Source organism: Saxophila tyrrhenica (assembly GCF_035928015.1).
Source record: "Saxophila tyrrhenica strain CCFEE 5935 chromosome Unknown scaffold_9, whole genome shotgun sequence".
NCBI lineage: Eukaryota > Fungi > Ascomycota > Dothideomycetes > Mycosphaerellales > Extremaceae > Saxophila > Saxophila tyrrhenica.
In genome coordinates, this window is record NW_027041741.1 from 1,280,607 (window position 1) to 1,302,137 (window position 21,531).

At 54.7% G+C, this 21,531-nt stretch overlaps 13 protein-coding genes across 13 annotated transcripts; 8 read left to right on the forward strand and 5 right to left on the reverse strand.

Annotated features, from left to right (window-relative positions):
- Positions 1-942: 942 nt before the first annotated feature.
- On the forward strand, positions 943-1,707 carry LTR77_006444 (uncharacterized protein; the record flags this gene model as incomplete). The annotated part of the gene is made up of 2 exons (XM_064803686.1): positions 943-1,021; positions 1,085-1,707. The coding sequence occupies 2 exons, from the start codon at positions 943-945 to the stop codon at positions 1,705-1,707; spliced, it is 702 nt and encodes a 233-aa protein (XP_064658601.1).
- Positions 1,708-2,059: 352 nt separating this feature from the next.
- On the forward strand, positions 2,060-2,934 carry LTR77_006445 (uncharacterized protein; the record flags this gene model as incomplete). The annotated part of the gene is made up of 2 exons (XM_064803687.1): positions 2,060-2,113; positions 2,185-2,934. The coding sequence occupies 2 exons, from the start codon at positions 2,060-2,062 to the stop codon at positions 2,932-2,934; spliced, it is 804 nt and encodes a 267-aa protein (XP_064658602.1).
- Positions 2,935-3,098: 164 nt separating this feature from the next.
- Positions 3,099-4,194, forward strand: LTR77_006446 (uncharacterized protein; the record flags this gene model as incomplete). The annotated part of the gene is made up of 2 exons (XM_064803688.1): positions 3,099-3,153; positions 3,215-4,194. The coding sequence occupies 2 exons, from the start codon at positions 3,099-3,101 to the stop codon at positions 4,192-4,194; spliced, it is 1,035 nt and encodes a 344-aa protein (XP_064658603.1).
- Positions 4,195-4,930: 736 nt separating this feature from the next.
- LTR77_006447 (uncharacterized protein) lies at positions 4,931-6,272 on the reverse strand (the record flags this gene model as incomplete). The annotated part of the gene is made up of 2 exons (XM_064803689.1): positions 4,931-5,356; positions 5,583-6,272. 2 exons carry the CDS (start codon positions 6,270-6,272, stop codon positions 4,931-4,933), a joined length of 1,116 nt encoding a protein of 371 aa, XP_064658604.1.
- Positions 6,273-6,479: 207 nt separating this feature from the next.
- LTR77_006448 (uncharacterized protein) lies at positions 6,480-6,809 on the forward strand (the record flags this gene model as incomplete). Its single annotated transcript, XM_064803690.1, has 2 exons — positions 6,480-6,572; positions 6,645-6,809. The coding sequence occupies 2 exons, from the start codon at positions 6,480-6,482 to the stop codon at positions 6,807-6,809; spliced, it is 258 nt and encodes an 85-aa protein (XP_064658605.1).
- Positions 6,810-7,519: 710 nt separating this feature from the next.
- Positions 7,520-8,126, reverse strand: LTR77_006449 (uncharacterized protein; the record flags this gene model as incomplete). The annotated part of the gene is made up of 3 exons (XM_064803691.1): positions 7,520-7,906; positions 7,966-7,993; positions 8,050-8,126. The coding sequence occupies 3 exons, from the start codon at positions 8,124-8,126 to the stop codon at positions 7,520-7,522; spliced, it is 492 nt and encodes a 163-aa protein (XP_064658606.1).
- Positions 8,127-8,987: 861 nt separating this feature from the next.
- Positions 8,988-9,782, forward strand: LTR77_006450 (uncharacterized protein; the record flags this gene model as incomplete). Its single annotated transcript, XM_064803692.1, has 5 exons — positions 8,988-9,072; positions 9,128-9,189; positions 9,244-9,379; positions 9,435-9,582; positions 9,638-9,782. The coding sequence occupies 5 exons, from the start codon at positions 8,988-8,990 to the stop codon at positions 9,780-9,782; spliced, it is 576 nt and encodes a 191-aa protein (XP_064658607.1).
- Positions 9,783-10,352: 570 nt separating this feature from the next.
- LTR77_006451 (uncharacterized protein) lies at positions 10,353-11,107 on the forward strand (the record flags this gene model as incomplete). The annotated part of the gene is made up of 3 exons (XM_064803693.1): positions 10,353-10,480; positions 10,617-10,783; positions 10,836-11,107. The coding sequence occupies 3 exons, from the start codon at positions 10,353-10,355 to the stop codon at positions 11,105-11,107; spliced, it is 567 nt and encodes a 188-aa protein (XP_064658608.1).
- Positions 11,108-11,482: 375 nt separating this feature from the next.
- On the reverse strand, positions 11,483-12,313 carry LTR77_006452 (uncharacterized protein; the record flags this gene model as incomplete). The annotated part of the gene is made up of 1 exon (XM_064803694.1): positions 11,483-12,313. The coding sequence occupies one exon, from the start codon at positions 12,311-12,313 to the stop codon at positions 11,483-11,485; it is 831 nt and encodes a 276-aa protein (XP_064658609.1).
- Positions 12,314-12,822: 509 nt separating this feature from the next.
- Positions 12,823-13,464, reverse strand: LTR77_006453 (uncharacterized protein; the record flags this gene model as incomplete). The annotated part of the gene is made up of 3 exons (XM_064803695.1): positions 12,823-12,936; positions 12,999-13,135; positions 13,200-13,464. The coding sequence occupies 3 exons, from the start codon at positions 13,462-13,464 to the stop codon at positions 12,823-12,825; spliced, it is 516 nt and encodes a 171-aa protein (XP_064658610.1).
- A 1,759-nt stretch (positions 13,465-15,223) lies between these two features.
- On the forward strand, positions 15,224-17,136 carry ACE2 (Metallothionein expression activator; the record flags this gene model as incomplete). The annotated part of the gene is made up of 2 exons (XM_064803696.1): positions 15,224-15,252; positions 15,336-17,136. 2 exons carry the CDS (start codon positions 15,224-15,226, stop codon positions 17,134-17,136), a joined length of 1,830 nt encoding a protein of 609 aa, XP_064658611.1.
- A 434-nt stretch (positions 17,137-17,570) lies between these two features.
- On the reverse strand, positions 17,571-20,186 carry SGD1 (suppressor of glycerol defect; the record flags this gene model as incomplete). Its single annotated transcript, XM_064803697.1, has 1 exon — positions 17,571-20,186. The coding sequence occupies one exon, from the start codon at positions 20,184-20,186 to the stop codon at positions 17,571-17,573; it is 2,616 nt and encodes an 871-aa protein (XP_064658612.1).
- Positions 20,187-20,402: 216 nt separating this feature from the next.
- LTR77_006456 (uncharacterized protein) lies at positions 20,403-20,942 on the forward strand (the record flags this gene model as incomplete). Its single annotated transcript, XM_064803698.1, has 2 exons — positions 20,403-20,432; positions 20,481-20,942. 2 exons carry the CDS (start codon positions 20,403-20,405, stop codon positions 20,940-20,942), a joined length of 492 nt encoding a protein of 163 aa, XP_064658613.1.
- Between the last annotated feature and the right edge of the window lie 589 nt (positions 20,943-21,531).

Below are 21,531 nucleotides of genomic sequence, written 5' to 3' on the forward strand. Positions count from 1 at the left end.
TCAGCAGGCATACGGAATACACAGATTCCACGTTGCTGTAGTCTCGAAGTGCTACTCATGTTGCGATTGCGACGTGGTGGTCATTGCACCAAAAACATCCTTTTTTCCCCGGTTTCCCGGGCGCTGGGGCGTCCATCCAATCAGAGAAGAGATCTTATTGTTCGACTTCGAGCTCTCCTCGTCCGAAATTTGGTCCGCAATGCTCCAAACCTCTACGAATGTACCTCGCAACAACGGGCTGTTCACGTCTCAAAGATCTGTCCGTGTCCATGGCACGGGCTTTGGACATGCTATTCCCGATGGACGCTGTCGATAAAGCTGCCATGCGTTCCGTTGTACATTCCTCACACAACACAGCGATCGTCCTCCCACATCTACAACGACCACATTCGATTGGGAAGCTACCGCGCACATTGCAACGATGTCACAGCACGATATGTCGCCGGCGATGAAAGAAGCGATTGCTCAAGGGCCTCCTTATCCATCGTTCGTACTACCTCTGACTACTTGGTTAAGCAAACTACTGATTGTCCTACCAGAACGACGGCCACAGTAGGCGGTATACCCACGGTGTCCGTCGATGTGCCGGTTCTTGCGATCCTGTGAGTCAATTTCCAACTCTACTGGTCCGAAGAGTAATGTTGCTGACCCATTGCAGGATGCTATTCTACGTGTCATTCGCCGCTTTGAACATGTACGTCAAACGGATCGGTGGAAGGGTTCTCTACAGCACAGTCAACGTTTAAGGACTGCGAGCCACTCTGAAACCTTTCCATCTTTGTTTTGGCCGTCGACACATCTACTGACCCTTCTTCCCATGCTTTTAGGTACCGATTCCAGCGTAACCGCATCAACGGAAAGCTCTTCCTGCCTTCGGTCCTCCTTTTCGGCTTCTCCATGGCACGAATTTTGACATGTATCCTGCGGATCGTGTGGGCCACAATGCCTCACGCAGCATCGACTGCGTTGGCAGCTTCCATCTTCGTAAATGCGGGCATCCTGATTGTCTATATCATCAACCGTAAGCTGCTCAGATGGCTATACACCAACGAAAGGTGACTGACTATTACCCTTCCTACTGCAGTCCTCTTCGCCCAACGCATACTACGCGCCCTGCAACCCAAGATCGGCTGGAGTCGCGCCCTGAGTATCGCCTTCAAGATCCTATACGGCCTGATTGCTATATCGCTGCTTCTCATAATCGTCTTCATCGTGTACGGCTCCTACACCCTCGGTCCGTCGTTCCACAACGCTCAGCTCTGGGTACTGCGGGCCATCACCCTGTACCTGCTCATATTCGTGGCACTACCCTTGGTAATCGTGCCTCTTGCTATCCTCTTACCTCGACCCAACAACGCAGAGCACTTTGGTGAGGGAAGCATGAACCTGAAAGCTGCAATCGTCATGACAAGCGCAGCCCTGTGTACGATACTGGCAGGCTTCCGCGCCGGAACGACATGGGAGCCAGCTCGACCGATCTCAAACCCAGCGTGGTACCATTCCAAGGCAGCATTCTATGGTTTCAACTTCACGATCGAGATCCTGGTGCTCAGCTTGTACACCTACGCTACGAGGCCGGACAAGCATTTCCACGTTCCGAACGGGTCGTCGAAGCGGAGGAGCTATGCTGTGCCTGAGCGGCTGGGAAGCGAAAGTGGTGATGAGAGGCCAGAGAATGATATTGAGAAGCGCGGTTCGGAGGTGTGAAAGACGCATTGTGATGAATTGAAGATAGAATGTTAGCGAGGAGTTGGGGCGTGAGACTTATCCGGGAACATGGAGTACATCGTATGCATAGACTGCGTAAAAAGCTATTTTCTTTTAACTTCGAGTTCTGAATAATTCATCGATACATTGCGGACTTATGGTGACACATGAATGTTTCACTGTGATCAGGAAAGACGGAAGGATCAATCGCGAGGGCCGGATTCTCGGGTTTTCGGCGAGACCGTCCTCCGACTTCAAGAGCCTCCGGTCTCCTTCGACCTCCTCCACGACATGCCCACGACATTATGCCTAAGGAGGAGCACACCAAGCAATTCCGGAAAGGCACAAGATCATGCTTTTCCTGTCGACGGAGAAAGCTAAAATGTATACCTGCGGATGGACCGTGGTAAGTCTGCCCCGGACCGAGCATACGTGGACGAGTTTCGGATGGAAGCGTAGTAATCCCTCTGCAGTCAGAACTGCTCTGCTCGAAAGCGGGAATGTCAATATCAAGCTGAAGTCGGTCGCGCCGAGACCAACACCATCACTTCGAGGGAGCGTATCGCGCAATTAGAGTCCACGACGTCCAGTCTCTGGCGGGCGGTCAGCCGGATCCAAAGCGAGCTTGGTCATGTTCAAGATTCAACACTGGACGACATCGCTTCGACTGCCAGACACGATACTGAGTCGGAGGACTCAGACACGACTCCAATCGCCCCGCCGACACATCTGCAGCAGCTGTTTGACAATGAATATGTCGACACTCGCGCCAATGGTGGGTCGGCAGCCACAGGCTCAAACTATGAGCGAGCGTCGAGCGCGCTTGTAGTGAAAGCAAGATCGCGGCTTCAGCACCTCATTCCCAGCAAGGCGGATATAACTGCGCTCTGCGCCCCATCGCTGTCCCCATCGCTGGAATGGATCAGCATATATGCTGCTCTTTTTCCGACGATAAATATGTTCAACACGGCAGAGGACATGATCACTCAGCACGATGAGCTTTCAACTGCCGGAGCCGATCCCATCACAATCGCAGGCCTGCTGTCGACTACTGCGATCATCTTGCTTCACAGACCTGCAGATGCTGCTCCCGTTCCAGGCATTGAAAATCCCACATCATGGATAAAACATGTCAATGATGCGGTAGAGCAAGTGGTAATCAAAGAAGACGATCTTGTCTGCTCCGTTGAAGGCATCGAAACGACGCTCCTCTTCGCGCGACTGTAGGAGAAGCCCACTCCGCTCACGCAGAATCATCGAACTGACGACAGTCTAGGCAGCTCGCAAGGGTGCACACGCGGAAGCTTTGGCTGACGCTCCGGCGGGTCATTTCCCTAGCAGAGCTGGTTGGACTTCCGTCGAATCATGACGGAGGCTCCGCAAGAACGCCCATGTCGCGTCCTGCGGCGCTCTGGAGATCGATCTGCTCGATCGATCGACTTGTCGGTGCGTTTCGGTCTTCTCTTTCCACTATGCTAAAACATTCTGTTTAACTGACACTGCGTAGGAACCATTTTCGGCCTCCCGTTCGGCACCGCCGCCCATTCGTTTGCACCACCTCAGAGTGTTATGGTAGACGGCACAGTCAGCCCCCAGGAACTCTTCCGATACATCGCTGTCATCGCTGGCAAGGTTCAGGACATTGACGAGAGCCACGTCTCTGGTCGTTCGCAGAACGAACTCGACCAAAAGGTGTGGAACGTGGAAAGCGAGCTCAAGACGCTCATCAGCATGACGCCGTCCGGCTGGTGGACTTCGAAGCCCGAACGCCTTGTTGACCATGTGTTACAATACTGGACGTACTACTTCACCATACGAGCACACCTGCGGTTAGCACTGAGTGGTGGATCCGATTCACAACACACTTACAGCTCCATGGCATGCTTCCAGGCTTCCAGAGAGTTGGCGCAGCGCTATGTCAATCTTAGGGGTCTGCTACCCCCGGCGTTCTTTGCTGGGAGAGTCCTCGATCTCCAGGCGCTTACCGGCGCTGTTGTACTCCTTTTCACCAGCCAACGGTCCAGCGCCCCAGATGAAAGCGAGCCACCATCCTCACATCTTGTTCAGGGCATCATTCAGACGATGGAATCAGTGTCAAGCCACCCTACTGGAGTTTTCAGTCGGCAAGCTGCGCCCGCTCTTCGTGCCCTCAATGAGCTTCTGAGCAAATCTGAAAACGCGGACTCTGCAGGCCTGACGCTGCAGATTCCAATGCTCGGAAAGATCAACGTCAGCAGACACGCCAAAGCGGCACAGCCTTCCGCAAGCGGGACACGGTATGTCCAGGCACCGCGACCGACATCTGTACCATTTTCTGGGCAAGCCATACCCGGCGCGAGTCAGGCGACGGATTTCAGCGCTTCAGGCTTCGCATCGGCTACTGACCAGATCGACTGGTCGCTCATGATGGACTTGACCTTTCCAGGAGATGCTAATGGCATTGATCAGTGGATGACGTATGATAGCTGGGACCCTACCGTTTTCTAGGACTCATCCTGGTCAATTGGGTAAGCACGGCAGAACGAGGTAACGACAATGAGTCCAACGTGTCCTAGGCTGTTCTAAACGACCACTCAGGCGCCGGTATGACAAGCCGAAACGTTCTATAATGAAACAAGCTGAAGTTTCGTTGCTCATACATTAATGTGCTAGAGATCATGCGGCCAGTAAGTCGAATCTTCAGACAACTTTGAACCTTGGCATGAACTGATGAAGTACAGTTCATCTTTCAGTCGGACATCTCAAAGCTTGTGAGGACAAGGAAGGCTCTGGGCGATGGCACCGCGAGGCTCGATTGTTGTGCGTTCGCCAATTCTTCGCAAGCACAATGGTAACGGGAGGGACCACAACGCACTGGAGCTCAAGTCGTTGGTCTGGATCAGCAAGTCTACGGCTTAGTCGTCGAGACTCCCAGGTCTGGCCAAAGCATTCTGGGGCATTGCTGTACGGTGCTTCAGGTGACCCAAATGGCTGCAGCTAAGTTTTCGAGGCACGAAATAAGCGGTCGGCTGTGGAGACGCATGGTGACCAACGTTGTAATATCGTGGGTTGGCAATGAAAGGCATCTCTCCCACAGCTCTCACGGCCCATTGATTATGGTCGACAAGAACTTCTATGCTGCTGCTTGTGCTGATCTCTGTCATTCGACAGGCCGCCTCACCAAGCAGATCGACGCCAGCATCCCACTGCGAACTACGAATGCTTTCTTTCTCGCCTCTACTGATCAACCGGTAGGCACCTGCTCGCCAGCAATGTTCTTGCGCTCCTTCGGATTTTGCCAGACCTGTCCCGATTTCGTGGCAGTCCACGATGGGTCTCCTGTTGGAATTGCAGCTCGCGAAGCCAGCACAGCCTTGGTACCGCGCTCGTTCATCTCAATTTCGTACTCTTTCAAAACATCCTCAATTGGCGCACCGGCTGATCTGCTGATGACTGTCGCTAGGCGGAGACCGTCGAGCATGGCCATGTTGCCGCCTTGGCCTCGGACTATCTCAGAGTCAGCATATGTACTGTCATCGCCCACGGAAAATGCTTGCATGAAGTCATCGGATGACTCGAATCTCCCATCAACGTCACTCTGCCGCGTGGGATTTGTGGAGGAAGCATGTCGCGCATCCTCAAGGGAGGATGCAAATAGTTCTGCGGAGAACTAGCCTGCATCACTTCTGCAAACGCCGGATGGACCTACAACGTTCGTCAGCTTGATATCCTTGCTATATCGAGAGAGGAGGGTGCGCTGCCGGCTGCTATCTCATCCACTAAACCTAAGGCTTCAGTCGGTGAAACGCCCCTGGAAGGTCATTTGACCCGGCAAGCTCTCGGAGACATGCAGGTCGAAGAGATAGCAGCGACATGTTTCGCCCACAATTACCTACCCCGTTCAGGTTGCTGAGGACGTACTGGCTCAGCTCCTCTCTCGATGCGGTGGAAGTCCAGAACTTTTCATGGATGGCACCCTTGTCGGCCCATCCGTATAGCCAGACGTACTCCGCACTCTCTTGGTCCTCGGAAATCCACTTCATCGACACTGTCAGGCGGATATTGGGGTCGGCCAAGGTGTAGTAAGACTTTCCATATTTCATCCATCTCATGTATTGCTCCCTGGTCGCTGTCAGACCGCCGACGATCACTCCCCTGGGAATGGGCTGTGGCCTGAAAGTTGGATCCGGCAACAACTGGTTTCGGACTTTGCTGTGAGTGCCATCGCCGGCCACGAGGATGTCGCCATGGTACGAAGAGCCGTCTCTGAAGGTGACGACGACTCCTTCGCCTTCGGCGCCGCCCTCGTAGTGGGAGAAGTGCTTGCCCCAGTGGATGTTGACGTTGGTGAGGAACCATTCCCGTAGCTTCTGACGGTTGCAGCGAATTACATTATCACCATGCTCTGGACCGAACTTCCGCAGTGCTTTGATCGTGTCTCCCTCCGTCTCGTAGACGACGCCTTCTGGGGGAACGTCACGGTCTGCGAGGTGTCCCGTCACTTCCAGTGGAGGCATGTCTTTGGGGACGGAGTCTTCGACTTCTGCAAAAAGCTGTTGTGATCCATGGTAAGCTGCCTCCGGCATTCCCACACAAATTTGACCAGTAATTGACGATTGTCAAAGGACTCCGTTGCTCTACTTATACCCACCGGAAGTCTTTAACTACTCCATCCGAGCAAATGGGCTGGCTTTCAGTCAATTCATGCTTAACGCGTTTGGGTATGTGGTCCATCTTTTCGAGATGTGGACGAAGCAAGCTGACACCATTCCAGCGTCGTCTTCGTCTTCATTATGCCGATTGCTTTGAACAACATCGGCTACCGGACGTACTTCGCTAATGCGATCTGGGACATTGCCATCATCGGGTTGATCTGGTACTATTGGGTATGTGCCCCCAGTTGAGGAAATCTGGTCAATGCTTGGAGCACTGCTAAGTCGTGACATTTATTCGTCCAGGTTGAGACTAAAAACCTTACTTTGGAGGAGATTGACGCCATCTTCGAAGAGAAACACAGCAACGTTCCGGACATCGAACAGATCCGTACCGGCAAAGCAACGTTGGACGTCGGAGCCGTCGAGCAGGAATTGGAGAAGAAGGTTATCGCTACGAAGAGGGGATGAATGTTTGATCGTCCCGACGTCCGGATCTTCCTCGGCATGAAGTGCACTGCCTGCAACGGCTATCGCTGTTGTGCCAGACAGGAAACCAGATCCAGAAGTCTCCCGCTTCCTCCCGCTGCCCATCACTTCAGTTGCCCATGCAGCCACCGTCGACCTGGACACAGAATCAGCATCCACCAGGAACACTATCAGACACTCAGGTACGTACAACGATGCCTGTACCTGACACATAGTCAGAAGCTGGACTTGACAAAAATATAATGGCTCCGGACAGATCGACGGGGTTGCCTGGAGCTTTGTCAACGAATGCCATGATTGCTCTCTTCAGATATCTCACCCCATCGCTTCGCCGGAATTTTGTCCATGAGCCCATCGTTGAACTTCTTGTATTTGGGGTCTGTTACGTGCTCTGGTCAGCAAAGAAGACAACGCCTCTGGACGGATTGGTCACCATACCAGTGCTATATTGCTCAGTCATGGGTGTCCGGAAGTAGCCTGCTCCCATCAGTGGTTGAACTAGGACGATCCGGCAGCATCGACAAGTACCTGGGTGAATGTTGTTACACTGGATTCCGTGCTCCGCCCATTCGTTGCTGAAAGCCTTCGTTACCTGCATCACGCCACCTTTCGACGCGGCGTAGGGAGTGATGTTCTTCCCGCCGATGAAGCTAATAATACTGGCTACATTGATGACTCTATTATTCGGTCGATCAGCTGTCGTAGCCGACAAGAGGTAGAAAGGGATCACCATACTTCCCGGGTCTCTTGTCAGCGATCAGCTTCTTCGCGAACTCCTGGCACGACGCTATCAATCCCTTCACATTGACATCCAAGACGACATCGATGTCCTCGTCGGTAAAGTCAACGGCTTCGGCTCGCCGCTGGACTCCAGCACAGTTAAGAAGAATGTCAGCGGATAGACCATCTTTCCAGATCTGTTGGTAGGTCGAGCGGATCGATTTCATGTCGCTAACATCGGCATTGTAGCGGCTGTATTTTCTACCGCAGCCTTTAACTATGGCCTTCGTCCTCTCGCTGCCGGGGTCGTCGGGTAGTTCGATACTGATGATGTCGGCACCTGCTGAGGCGAGGGCGGTCTTTCGAGTGATTATACGTCAGTACACGCATCCTCTCAAGATCGTCTTAGTCGACAAACAGTCATCGCCGTGCCTAAACCACCTGTTCTACATTGAAGTCGTCAGTCAACGCTCGGATGGTTATAGATGCATCTGATCGATACCCTCCCGTTACAATCGCAGTCTTGCCATGAAGGGTGAAGAGCTTTGCAATGTCGACTGTAGGTGCTGGTGCCTCCATTGTGTCCAAGACTGCTGTCTCGTCACTTGTAACATTTCACAGTGATGCTCGTTGAAGGATCATTTCGACAATTCGTTCGTTGGGCGGGGTTCGGTTCGACGCTTTGCTTCTTGCCGGAGCTCCAACTCCCTCTGAAGGCATCATCACTCTCTGCGTCATGTTGCTATATCGTGATCTTCGCTCACCGGGAAGCTGGGGAGTCTCGTCGGCCATGATGACACTCCGCTCTGTTCGACTGGACTGATGTTCGCATCGCAGGCGGGTCTCGACGGAACTGTTCAGTCCACCCAGATACTGTCCGCGACCGCTGGTCACGAACACTGTTCAACTGAAGCGGTTCGATTGCGGGACCAAGAAAATAATTAAGCCAGAGGCCCGATGGATCCGCCACCTTTGCGAGAATGCATCGTTGGGAGCGCTTACAAAACGCCAATTCTATTGCTGGCAACACGAGACGCCACATTTTCGCAAGCTGACGAGAGATACCAGAACTGTAGCAGAGCCTCCGCCGCCGACGATGCTGACTCGGCCACTCATCGCAAGCTGAGTCTTGGAATGGGAAATGGTGTCTGTCCCAATTGAGTGCTTGCTACACATTCGTATTGTTCAAGTAATCAACATAGGATGCATCGCGGCGTTGGCCGTGAGCATTGGAAATGCCATCTTTAGTCTGACAATCACGAAGAGCAGAAGGTATATAACGGATAGTAGAACGCTGCCTTCATACAACATCCTCATCACAACATCATCCACTTCACAACAGCTTCAAAGCCTCCACCACCACCAATTTCATCTCACCAAACTCATCCCATCAAACCAATCTCACCAAACCGACCTTACCACTTCCACCCAACCTTCAAAATGCACGCAATCGCATCCATCGCCCTGGCCCTCGCCAGCTCCGTCGCCGTCTCTGCCGCTCCCGCTCCCATCTCCAAGGATGGCCGTACGTAAACCAAAACCCTCCCTTCACCTTCCACCTGCTGACACCGTACCTCCAGCCCCTGTTGGCGTGACCCCCAACTTCAAGTTGTGGGCCTCTGGCGAGAACCTCGAGCATTGGGTAAGCATGCACCTCCATCAACGACAAGCGCAAAGCTAACAGACACCCTCCCAGGCTGTGGTCAACGCCCATGTCGAAGCCGGTCGCAATGTTCTAGAGATCCAGCGCCCTACGGCCTACACGTCCAACAAGTCGTACATCTTTGGCACCCCCAAGGACTTCAACAAGGGCACCGGTCGTCTCCAGTACCGTATGTCCATGGTACCTCGATTGGTGACCGAACAGAGTGCTGACTTGGACCACAGAACTCGGTGGGGACGTCTACACGACCGTCATTGAAACCCCAGAGGTTGGCGAACTTACCCAAGTGTACACCCAGGCCGGTGGTGAGGGGTCTAAGGTCTTCTCTATCGACCAGACAAGGGGTGGCTACCTTGACGTCGCCTCCAACGGGTAAGCAGCACCATGGAAAGGTACGGGGACGTCTGCTGACACGCCGACGTTGCAGGGAATTTAATATTTTCTGGGCTTGCGAGACTGAGGTGCAAGGCGAGGAGGTGTTCACGCTGTGGTACGGCGCCGGCCCAACCAAGAAATACCTGAAGGAGCACAAGTGCGAGAGCATCACTCTCCAGACCCACAAGAAGTGGTAAACGGGCGGCGTGTCGGTCGCATAGTGGATGGCATAGCGGATGGCGTTTGCATGGGGAATAGAGCGAAGGTGTAATGGGCGGCGGTGGAACGGTGCGAGCATACAGTCCTTCTTGTGGCATTCTGTGGGTTTTTGCATCAGCGTTGTTTTGTGATTATTGCATAGCGAAAAACGGAGCCTTCAAACATGGCATCATACCTTCTCAAATCCAGATCATGGAGCTCGCTCTGCTTGTTGACGCTGTGTTCTCCAAGAAGGACTGGCACGGTACGCAGGCAGAAGCCACCAGTGCTGTCTCTTATCGCCCTCGAGAGTGCCAGTGTTCAGTAGGCAGGGAAAGATCGGACACAACCGTCCACTCCTGCTGGGCACGACAGAACGTGATCTGGAAGAGGGGTGTGCGAAACGCCTTGTAGTACGTGGCCACTTGGTCCAACATCCTGATACATCGTGGGCAGAGGCCAAGATCCAGGGTCGTTGAGGCACGATACAAAGACTCCATGGAGTTCCTGCAGGTCGATATTCCAAAGCGTTCGTGCTCGCGGTGCCTTGCGCTCAACTTCGCATCAAGATGTACTTCCCACTCCTGCTGCTCTCGACACTCCTCTCAACGGCCGTCGCCATCCCCGTCAGCAACGCTGTTGTGAAGTCAGATGTCTTCAAGCTCCACGTCACTGATAACAGCGATCTATTACGCTGGTAAGCTTGATCGTGATCAGGATTACGTTCGTGGTTTACGTCGTCTCGCCGTACGGAGAGCGGAGCACCTTATACCATCTTCCAGGACTGCTTTGGTCTGAGACGATGAACATCAGCTGACGCTTCCGCCGCACAGGGCCCTCATCAATTCGAAGCCATCCAAAGGCTTTCCGAAACAGGCTCTTGTTGAGCTCCAACGCCCAGCTTCGTACGTGAGCATCGACTCCTACCTGCTGGGCTCGAAGAAGCAGATCAACGAAGGAAGGGCGCAGTTGCGTTTCATGATCAAGGGCGCTTCGTACGGTGCGTTCATATGGTCCATTGTCTCCTCCGAACAGTCTGCTGACGCACACAGGAATGGTCATCTTCAAAAGCGCCCCAGGCGAAGTCTCCAAGGTCGCGCTCGTAAAGGGCCAGGGTAGCGCACGATTTGGTCTCGGTCTGAACAACAAACTCCGGGCCCATGGCGACAACAACGCGAATGTTTGGTATGCGTGCCCGGTCAACGTGAAGGGCACCCTCATCAACCCGAACTTCGTGCTGTTCTATGGTGGGACGAATGCTGATGAATACAATTTGCCGAACGACGACTGCGAGCACATTGGGCTTCTCGCGAGTTTCTCATAGCCGTAAGGGTTCTGCGCAAGACGCTGGAGGGCTGATATTACTAGTTGTGTCGGAGAAGATTGTTGCTGCTGGGTTCAGCACCGGTTGGAGCAGTTGATGTAGTCGAGGTCCCTGAAGTCACCTTCGTCGGCGGAAAGGCCTTCCCATAGAAAGTCCTCACGAAGATCTTCTTCGTCTCTGGAGATTTGTCGCCTCGGGTCGTGAGGGCCGCTGGCTTGCTGGAGAACCGATGTAGCGGAGCGTTGACATATTTGTGTCGACGACATTCCGGCTTCCATCAAGGATGGAAGGGTTCTCCGGGAACACAATCAAGCACCATGAGGCCCGCTGTGGCATTCTGGTTTCGATCGGTCGCTCGAGACACCCCAATGCACTTCAAAACCCACGCCCACTTCCCGTAGTAACCACACTCATCCCCCTCGCCGGCGTCGACCTTTCCATTTGCAACGCCTCAAATAATTCCACACACTCCTCTATGTTCCTCCGGAGCCTGACCAACTCCTCCTTCGGTCCCTCTTCTCCCGCCTCCCTCTCTAGAAACTGATACATCCTTAGATGACTCCTCAGCAGATCGAGCTTCATATCATGCCCATTCGCGTACCTGATCGTCGACTTCGGCGGGCGAAACTGCGCCAGAAATCTCAAGTCATATTCAAACACCAGCTCTCGAGCAGCGAGTTGGGCCTGCGCGGAGCCGTAGTACGGGACATTGAAGTCGGAGCTGCGGTAGTCGATCCAGCCCCGTAAGTTCTTCCTGTCGTCGCGGGTAGGGACGTGGGAGAGGAAGAAGATGATCCAGAGGTTTGGGTTGAGTTTGAGCGTGTCCAGGTCGGAGGGTGAGAGGTTTTCCAGAACGCGGACCAGGTTGGCAAACTTGTATTCCTGACAGTTGAAGCTGATGTGGGCGTTGGCCAGAAGGACTTTCTTATACTCGGAGCGGGTTTGGTGGCAAGCCAGCAGGAGTCCGTTGATGTTGGCGGGCTTTTTGGCCTTGAAGGGACTGAGCGTCAGGGACGAGTCGGTTGCGAGCTCGTGGTATATTTGGTTCCGCAGTTCAGGTGGAAGAGAGAGGAAGGAGAGTCTGTCGTCTCGATGCGCTCGATGCGAGCCACTAGGCAAAGCTTCGGTGTCTTGATCGGACGACCTTTTCTTGCCTGGATTTGCGATGCGATCGAATGCTCGTTTAATCTTCAAGCGTTTCGGCATAGCTGCCAATGCGATGTACGAGAGCTCCTCAAGGATGGTTATCAAGGAGAATAGGAATGAAAGGCCATGAAAGCGGGAAGGCTGGGAACTTGGGTTGGCAGAAGTGGCCGCGGGATGATGGTGATGCATTGGATCGGAATGCGACAGCGCTGAACTCCGGGTGTGCGAGACACTTGTTCAACAAATACATGTATGCCTCACGACCGGCTAGCAACCCGGTTGACGACATTGTAGCCCGCCGGGTGACAAGCACGACGGTGGTGTACGCTGGAAACTGCTTTGGCCTGGTGTTGCAGCAAGAAAATGGCTAAGAGTACTATTGAAGCTTCACGCCGGGTGTGAGCCACACTCACGACCGGCTAGCAACTCAGTTCACGGTCCGGGTGGTGACCGGGTGATGATACCTCGGCGTACGTTGGTACTCTAGACCTCTGCCGGTTGACACATATCCAAACAGAAGACAAGCCCAAGGACGCTGCACCGCTCTCTACCGGATGGTCTTTGCCCCCTCAAAGGCTGAACTCCAACCTATTCCCAGCATAATCCCTTGCAAAGAATCTGGACGGGAATTCCACCCCTTGAGAACCACTGTTCTGCGTACCCGGCTTGTCGGCCTCCTGCTCCTGATCAGCAAAGGCCCTTAAGCAGGACATGCTTCCATCCCAACGTCATGATGAGGTCTTACCTGAGGCGCCGCTTCACCACCGCGCTCATGGTGCTCCCATATCCGCTGCCTCAACTGCATCAACGCATCCGGAGAACCGATCTTGAAGCACGGGTGGCGAGAAGACTTGGTCTCGTTCTGTCCAAACGCTACATGCACTGCGGTATGCTGTCAGATCGGTTGATTGAAGGTTGACGCTCGATTGGACACTGGATCACCTACCCTGTTGCCCGGAATCTGAGATATCGAACCACGCCAACGTCCCGGCCTGCAGCTTGGGCACCTGGCGAGAATGCAAGCCGAGTGTATTTCCATAGAACTCATTCGCTTGGTCGAGTGTGCCTGGCGGGACCTGGCGACTGTTAGCAATGGTGATCGATAACACCCCGAAGTAAGTATGGCGGAGTTGAAGCTTTACCAAGATGTTGACGTGAGCAAGGCCCTTGATCATGTCTTCGGAAGCATGGTTGCCGTTCGTCGTGGCCATCCCGAGATCGGTCTCGAGTGCGACGTGGTAGCAAGATACGTGATGAGAGGTCGAGCGCACCAAGAAAGTATCTTGTCGCGTGAGTGAAGCTCGAGAAGACCGAGAAGACGAACACTGGATGACCTAGGTGGGGTGCAATGTGGTGGACGATATCGGCCCGCGTTCATCAAACGCCGAAGTGCATCGGAGCTCGGGTTAGTGTAGATGGTGCACGTGATTTTCATAATTCTGCGATACTGGGAGAAAATGGGAAGAAAGATCGTGAAATGTGACGGCTGAAAGATGTGTTGCGACCACCTCGCCGCTATTCATCTGCTCCTCGCTCCATGCGCATCACCACCATCCCTCTACTTCGGGTCGTCGAAGACGTACGTCAGGTGGCAGCGTCCGCAGTACTGGCGGTTGTGCATCGCAGCCATGAAGATACCAGCACCGCAGGTCTCCGTCGGGCACTCCCTCCGCAGACGTTCGATCTTGCCATCGCCGTCGACCTTGTAGTACTTGAGCACGGCCAACTTGGTCTTCTTGCGCTTGTGCTTGATCTTCTTGGGCGTGGTGTAGACCTTCTTCTTCCTCTTCTTGGCGCCTCCGCGCAGACGCAGGACGAGGTGGAGGGTGGACTCCTTCTGGATGTTGTAGTCGGAGAGGGTGCGCCCGTCTTCGAGTTGCTTGCCGGCGAAGATTAGGCGCTGCTGGTCTGGTGGGATGCCCTCCTTGTCTGCACATCATTAGTATGCAATGCGTTGCGCTGTATGATGAAGGCATGCATACCCTGGATCTTGGACTTGACATTGTCGATGGTATCGGAGGACTCCACCTCGAGGGTGATAGTCTTGCCCGTTACTGCGCGCGCGTGGTCAGTAGGCTGTTATCTGGTTAGAAGCAGATGTATACTTACGGGTCTTGACGAAGATCTGCATCTTGTCTCAGCAGTGTTGGTGTTACTGCCTTCCTCAATAAGAAGCGGATGTCGTGGGAGAGGTAGAGGCTGGTGGAAGAACGACTTTCGAATCTGCGTGCGTGCCAAGAGCATCGGCGAATCCAAAAGCACTCCCGAGGCCAGAAGTCGAAGTGAAGATTTAAGCTTCGCCGCTAGTCCTCGCTTCTCGTTGCTCGGAAGGCGCGACCTAGCAACGACGACAACACTTCACTCTCTGCATTTGAACGGTCAACTTCTGCGACCACACCTCTACCACACCGCTACCCAAACCACCCACTACCCCTACCTACCAGTACCTGTACATACTCTCGAACCAACAGCGAGCTTCGCGACCACAACCTACTACAAACTACACCTCCACCGGCCGAGAGGCCATCTTGTGATCAGTCAATCGCACAGTCAACATCCATTGCGACTGAGTTGATCTAAGAACGACACCGCGCCCGGCGGCTGCGGCGTGCACTGCGTGAGGTAAGAATTAATCTATAGACATGAGATGGGTCAGACATGTACTGACGATATGAAGATACCGGACAATACGGAGGCATTCACTTGCTCTTCGCGACTAACCAACGACCATCCGGACTCGACTTGCAAATTCAAAAATGCTGTCCACTAACTCAACCTCGAGCATCCAAAAGCGACGACAACAACACCGACGACAACAATCGCTCGAGGTACCCATACTAGCAACACCACTTCCTGGAAACGCCCGACGGAACAGACCAGTACAAGCACACAGGCGAGGGCTCAGTCTCGACCAGAGCCTGAGTGACCTCAACTCGCCGGCTGGTTTCCGACAACTATTGCCACAGGACCATGGACTTCCCACCGGAACAACACCGCCAGTAAGGATACAACTAGAGAATACTAACACAGGACACCAAGGACCAATCCAACAGCATTTTGTGCAAGAAACGCAGCAGCATAGCCTGGACCAGCCGGGCCACCTGGCGCAGGACTTTCGATTCAATCCACAACAACAACAACAACAAAATGGCAACGGCACTCCAGCCATTGTCGCTCCCACACCAACTCATCCCAACCAAGAGCAGGCGCTTCAAGAACTTCAACATCATCTGGAATGGTACCAGCAGAAGTTTGGCCATTCCCCTGTTCATCAACCGCAGCCTGACAATTTCGTCAACCTCAATCAGCCACTGCCTAGCGATATGTCGCTTGAAGGTCACATGCCACAGCAGCCGATGATCAATCTACCGCGCACTGTCACGCCAGTCTCTCAAGGTCACGCTCGGACAGTACCAAACACACCACAGCATTACGTTCAAAGCTGGCCCAGCCCACCTCCAACGGACGTCAAGCACGCGAGAAGTCAGAGCTTCCAGTATGATGTCGCTCCCATGCCCATGGGCTACGACGGTCATACCATGCAGATACCTTCCTCGCCATACGCTCCTCAACAGACTGGCTTCTCGCAGGAGTCCTTCTCGGTCAATTGCAACGATGGATACGCTTCATCAGCATACTCATCGTCCGCCATCGATCCAATGTCACCCAGGTGCAACAACATTGGTGCCATGCCGACCGTGTTCGAAGAACCAACGCCACCACTTGGTGACGGGTTCGACGGCGACAATCTCCTTCACGCAACCGCCGGCGCATCAGACGACTTCAACAGTCCCAGCTTCATGGTCGGCGGATCGATGGGCGGCATGTCACCACGAACCGCCATGCTTCACAACTTAGGCGAGGACGTCAACGCGTCGATCGTCGAGACTGGCGTTCCGCCAGAGCAAGTGGACGCCTACATCTCGCACCAGGACCCAAACACGAAAGGCTGGACCTGCCAATTCATGGAAGACAACCACAAGCCGTGCGGCAAATTCTTCAAGCGGAAAGAGAATGCCCGGTCACACGTCCAGAACCATCTCGGCGACCGCCAATTCTGCTGCAACGACTGTGGCAAGACCTTCGTCCGTCAGCACGACATGAAACGACATGCGGCAATCCACAAGGACGACCGACCCCATGTATGTCCCTGCGGCAGCGGCTTCGCGCGCCACGACGCCCTGACCCGCCACCGCCAACGAGGCATGTGCAAAGGCGCCCTCCCGGGCTTCGAGAAGAACGAAGAAGACAAGCCCAAGCGCGGCCGACCGAAGAAGGAACGTCCAGACATGGACTCCCGCACGTCGAAAGCGAAGAAAGCCCGCAAACTCGACCGCGCGCACGGCCAAACCGCAACCGCAGCCTCCTACGCCAGCAGCAGCAGCTCCCGCATGACAGACAACAACAGCCTGCCCATGACGCCCCCGGACTCCTCCGACTTCATCGACCCGACCGCCTTCATCAACCTCGTTGAAACTCCGCCTACTTCCCCTCCCAGCCCGCAGAAATCGGCCTGCATCTCCCCTGCCGCACTGAACAACACCCGCCAGCTGAACGTGAATAGCCAGCACTACGACGCTTTCACCGGGGTCTCCTCCCCCTCCACCGGCGGAGACTACGATACCGCATCCTTCAACTTCGGCGCCGTGGCCGCGGAGCCCGACGTCGCGGGTGGGCAAAGCTTGTTTGAAAAGTACTCCGAGAACCCTTTCTCCCCCGGCTACGACTCGATTCCAGGCAGTAGTCCGCCTTCCTGCGGGGAGGAACTGGATTTCGGCGGCGGGATGGACGGGATGCTGGAGGGAATGGGGTGGGGAGAAAACGCGGGGATGGGCGAGGGGGTCATGGCGATGATGTTGGATCGGTGGATTGCTGAGCAGTAGTGCCGTCATCCTTTTCTGCGAGCGAAAGGGGGAATAGGGGGTTTGGGTCGGGAATGGGTTCTGGATACATGCTGGTGATGAGTGACGACTTGACAAGGAATAACGCTGAGTCGGGATAGGAAGCGACATGGCGAGGCGTTTTGGCGTTTGTGAGCGTTCTTGCCTTTGACCTTTTTTACTTACTTCGAACATGAGGGCGCGGCTTTGAGAGCACGCGGCCTAGACACCGGTCTTTACCGACGCGTTTGAGTAGCTTTGCGGGTGTATACAAAATAGTGTTCGTGCCGATTCGTGCTTCACCTCTTCATCCTCTCTCAGCACAAGACACGCAAACTGTTCTGTGCCGCGATCGTACGTTCGAAATGGTTCAGTGGGAGAGAGTTGAAGATCTGGCTTCGGTATGAACTGCTCTCAGCTGAATGTCTACAGGATTCCTACTCACTATCATCCTCATCTTCCCCTTGTCCCAGCACCGGCCCAGCACGTCCCGCCTCCTCCAGCGCCTCAACCGCAATCCCACACCCCGTCTCCACATCCCTCTTCTCCTTCTTCGTCCTCGCCAGCTCCGCCTTCGCCACTCTATTCTCTAGTAGATACCTCAAACCCGGAATAATCTCCTGCGCCCCAGCCATCGAAGCGAAGAGGGACTTAACAGACTGCTCGAACGACTGCGTCCCCTCACCAGCACTGCTGGGAGTGACATGCTCGCCATCAGCAGCAGACGCGGACGCCGCGGGAAAATCTCCCCGACGGCCTTTCGACGCCTGCCTCCGCACCTGCAATAACACAGTCGTGAGAAGGACTTCCACCAACATCCCCGTCCCCCCCTCACCCCACGCGAAATCCGGCCCCAACTTCCGCAGCACAGCCAAACTCATGCCCCCACCACTAACCAACCACCCGAAAAACTTGCCCACGTTCACCGTTCTCCTTACCCCCCACGCCTCTGCCTCCTCCTCCTCCTCTCCAGCCCCCTCTAACCTCCTCAGTACGTCCCAGAAAGTAAAAGTAAAAGCCTTCCGCACCCCCCGTCCCACACAAAATTTGCGCGCCACAAGCGCGTAGAAAGGGTTCCACCCCTCCTCCGCCCCAGCGCAGTGGACGAGGACGCGGGGGATCTCGAGCTGTTGTTTATTCTTCAGATGCAGTTTCAAGATCTTCATATGCGCTTCCGCGTAGTTTGAAGAAGAGAGCAGGGCGATGAAGATGGCGCGGCGCACGTCGGTGTTCATGCCTTGGGCGCGCGCGAGGCGGGCGAGGTTGACGGTCCCGGGGGTTTCGGAGTCGTAGCCTGCGTCGGGGTCCGGGCCGCCCGTGGGTTTTGAGGAGAGGGTGGAAGTGTGTTTGGCAGGATCGGCGTAGGAGGCGCCGATGAGCCACCATTTGCCTTTCTTCTCGCTATCGCGGATATCGGCGAGGGAGATGCGGAGGGGTTCGGTGGTTTTGAGCTGGCGGGATGAGGAGAGGGTGCTGAGGGTGCGTTTCATGGTGGTGAGGTGTTCGGCGGTGAGAGCGGAAGAGGCGATGCCGGTTTTCAGGCGGTTGTTCTTGAGGTTGTGGATGGTTTCGATCATGAATTTGGTGCGGACGGAGAGGTTGGCTTCGCCGAGTTGGCCGATGGAGCGTTGGAGGAGGAGGACGATGTCTTTCAGTGCGGAAGGGTCGTCGCCTCGGAGTTGGCGGCCGGAGGTGCGGATGATGCGGAGGAGGAGCTCGGTGTTGTTCTCGGATAGCTCGTCGAGGAGAAGGCGGATGTAGTCGAAGAGGATTGCACCTCCTACAAGCTGGAGATTGTAGAGGAAGGAGAGAAAGGCAAGCAGATTCAGGGCTTGCTTGCCCTCATAAGCCTGTCTGCTGCGGAAGTGGTCGATGTTCTCGACAATCTTTTCCAGCATCTGCGCGCCAAAGTCTGTGCCAATCACCTTGTATACCGCTTCAGCGAAGCCAGCATGCAGGATGAGGAAGGTGTCATTTAGCACTGCCGAGTCGGAGACGAGGCCAACAAGCAAATCCACGAGAGTCGAAGTGACATGCTGTCGTGCGTTCCTCGTGTAGAGGTCTTCCAGCGATTGCAAGATTGATAGCATATTGGCTTCCGACAGCCGGTTGAGCAGACCTTGAAGCTGTCTTCGAAGCTGGCGTAGCGTTTCCTCGTCTGATGCAGCCGGCTTCCGTAACGACGGTGGTATGTATTTGGCGACTGGTGCAGCGTCCTGTGTGACCGGTGCGACGTATGGGTTCTCCTTCTGCTTCTTCTTCGGCGGCGGTGCCACTTCATCCTCTTCTGACTCGAAGCCGCCAAAGTCCTCACTGCCAACCTCGTCTTCGGAGAAGGGGTTCTCGAGTTTGTCCTCGTCCGTACCATGGCCATCCAGCTCGGCAAGCTCGTCGTCGGACTCCTCTTCATCAGCCAGATCACGTTGGTCGTCGCCACCAGAAGCCTTCATCCGCTTATCACGCAACCACTTCTTGTCCTCCGGTCTTTTACGCTTCAAACCGCTACCCTCATCCTCACTCTCAGATCCCTCAACCAGCCAGTCCAGCCCATCGTCGTCCTTTGCTTTTGACTTCTTGCCTCTCATGCCGAGTTTCTTCTCCAAAGCAGCAATCTCAGCATCGTCCTCCTCCAACCGAGACTTGACAGCTCGGGACACGACAGGAGCTGCTGGTGCTTCATCTTCGTCTCCATATTCCTCGGCGCTACTCTCAGACTCAGGCACAGGCTCCGGCTGTCTCTTCTTCAAGATGGACTTCAGCGGTTTGACATCGCTATCCCGGCCCTTCCTTCGGGCTGGAGGCGTTGGTGCAGCATCTTGCTCTTCGTATTCTCCTACCCCGTCTTCATCGTCCGACTCAACGTCCTGCCTCTTCTTCACCACCGGCCGCCTTGCTGCTGGCTGACTTCGAGCGGTCTTCTTCTGCAGCCTCTCAGCCTTCCGCCGAGCCTTGCGCGCGCCGCCATGCTGCTGGAACCTCGAGTCATTGCTGTTTCCGACTCGGTCCAAAAGACTCTGGGGCAATTTGGGCCCTCTGTAGGCGTCGCGGCTCATTGTCGCAAAGGAGGTCGGTTGTCAAGAAATTCTGAGGTCTGGAAATTCATCCCACCTTCTTGACCCCACTGAGTTTTGACCTCATCTTCATACATCGACACCGCCGTCACAGCATACCAGACTATTGGCGCTGCTGAAGACTTGTTGAACCGTTCGTTGTACACAAGACTGCTCGGACACGTGCAGGTTGGACGAAAACAGTGGTGGTACTTGAACATGGCCAAGGCACATCTAAGCCACGACGAGGTATCCGATATTCACATGGACCACGAGTACACACTAACACCCTCTTAGTTCTTCACCCAACTCGCCACCCTCCTCGAAAATACCCAGAAAGCAGGCCATGGCTCCGTCCACCTCAACCAAAAACGAAGTACCTCATCTCCACCCACCAGCTCACCACCACAAGCTAACCCCTCCCCAGTGACCCACGACACCACCTCCGCCCCCACATCCCCCGCCGCCAAAGTCCCAGACGATCCCCTCTGGGACCTCCACCCCCCCGAACCGCTCCCCATCATCGTCCGCGCCACCGACGGCAAAAGCACAAAAAACGACAAGAAGACTAAGAACCCGGATAAAGTCAAATTGAGTACTGTTGTGCAGCCGGACGAGATTGAAGGGTTTTTTGCACGGTATGCGGATGTGTGTAAGGCGGGCATGCAGGGGTTGAAGAAGCGGGATCGGAGTAAGCGGAAGAAGGATAAGGGGAGGAAGAAGAAGGGGGGTGCGGGTGAGGGGGAGAAGAAGGCGTAGGAGTGTGGAAGCTCTTCAAAAGGCCGCTGTTCCAGGCTACGGCAGAACAACTTCGACAACGACGAGATGAATGAAGACATACCATCACAGCCTAGCTGGCCCCACACAGCAGCATGCAGAAGAGATCAGCTTCGGTCAAAGGTCCCATGGGGAACTTTCAACCGAGACCGCGGCTGCTGGAAACCGCCCGCAAGAATAGGCATTCAAGAACTGATCCGACATTTGGACATTCGTGGTCATGGGCAGACCTTTCTGCGGAGGAACGCAGGCAGAAGGAAACTCCGCGACACCAGAGTGCATTGTCGTCGGGACAGGACCATTTTCTCGCTCGAATGTCGCGAAAGAGACATGTCTGGTGCCTTGGAAGACAAGACCATGCATTGTAACACTCCAGTTCCGCTACAATGCGGGCTTTGCTTTTGCAGACAATTCGACCGCTACTACATACAGTCCAGCTCAGTCAATCCAAGTGTCATTACCAACGACACTCCGAGAAGCCACGCACGCTTGACAGTTCGCTCACGAATGTGTACGACCCCTTTGAGAGTATTTCCACCACTTTCTCTTCCGTCCAGTTCTTCCTCTTTGC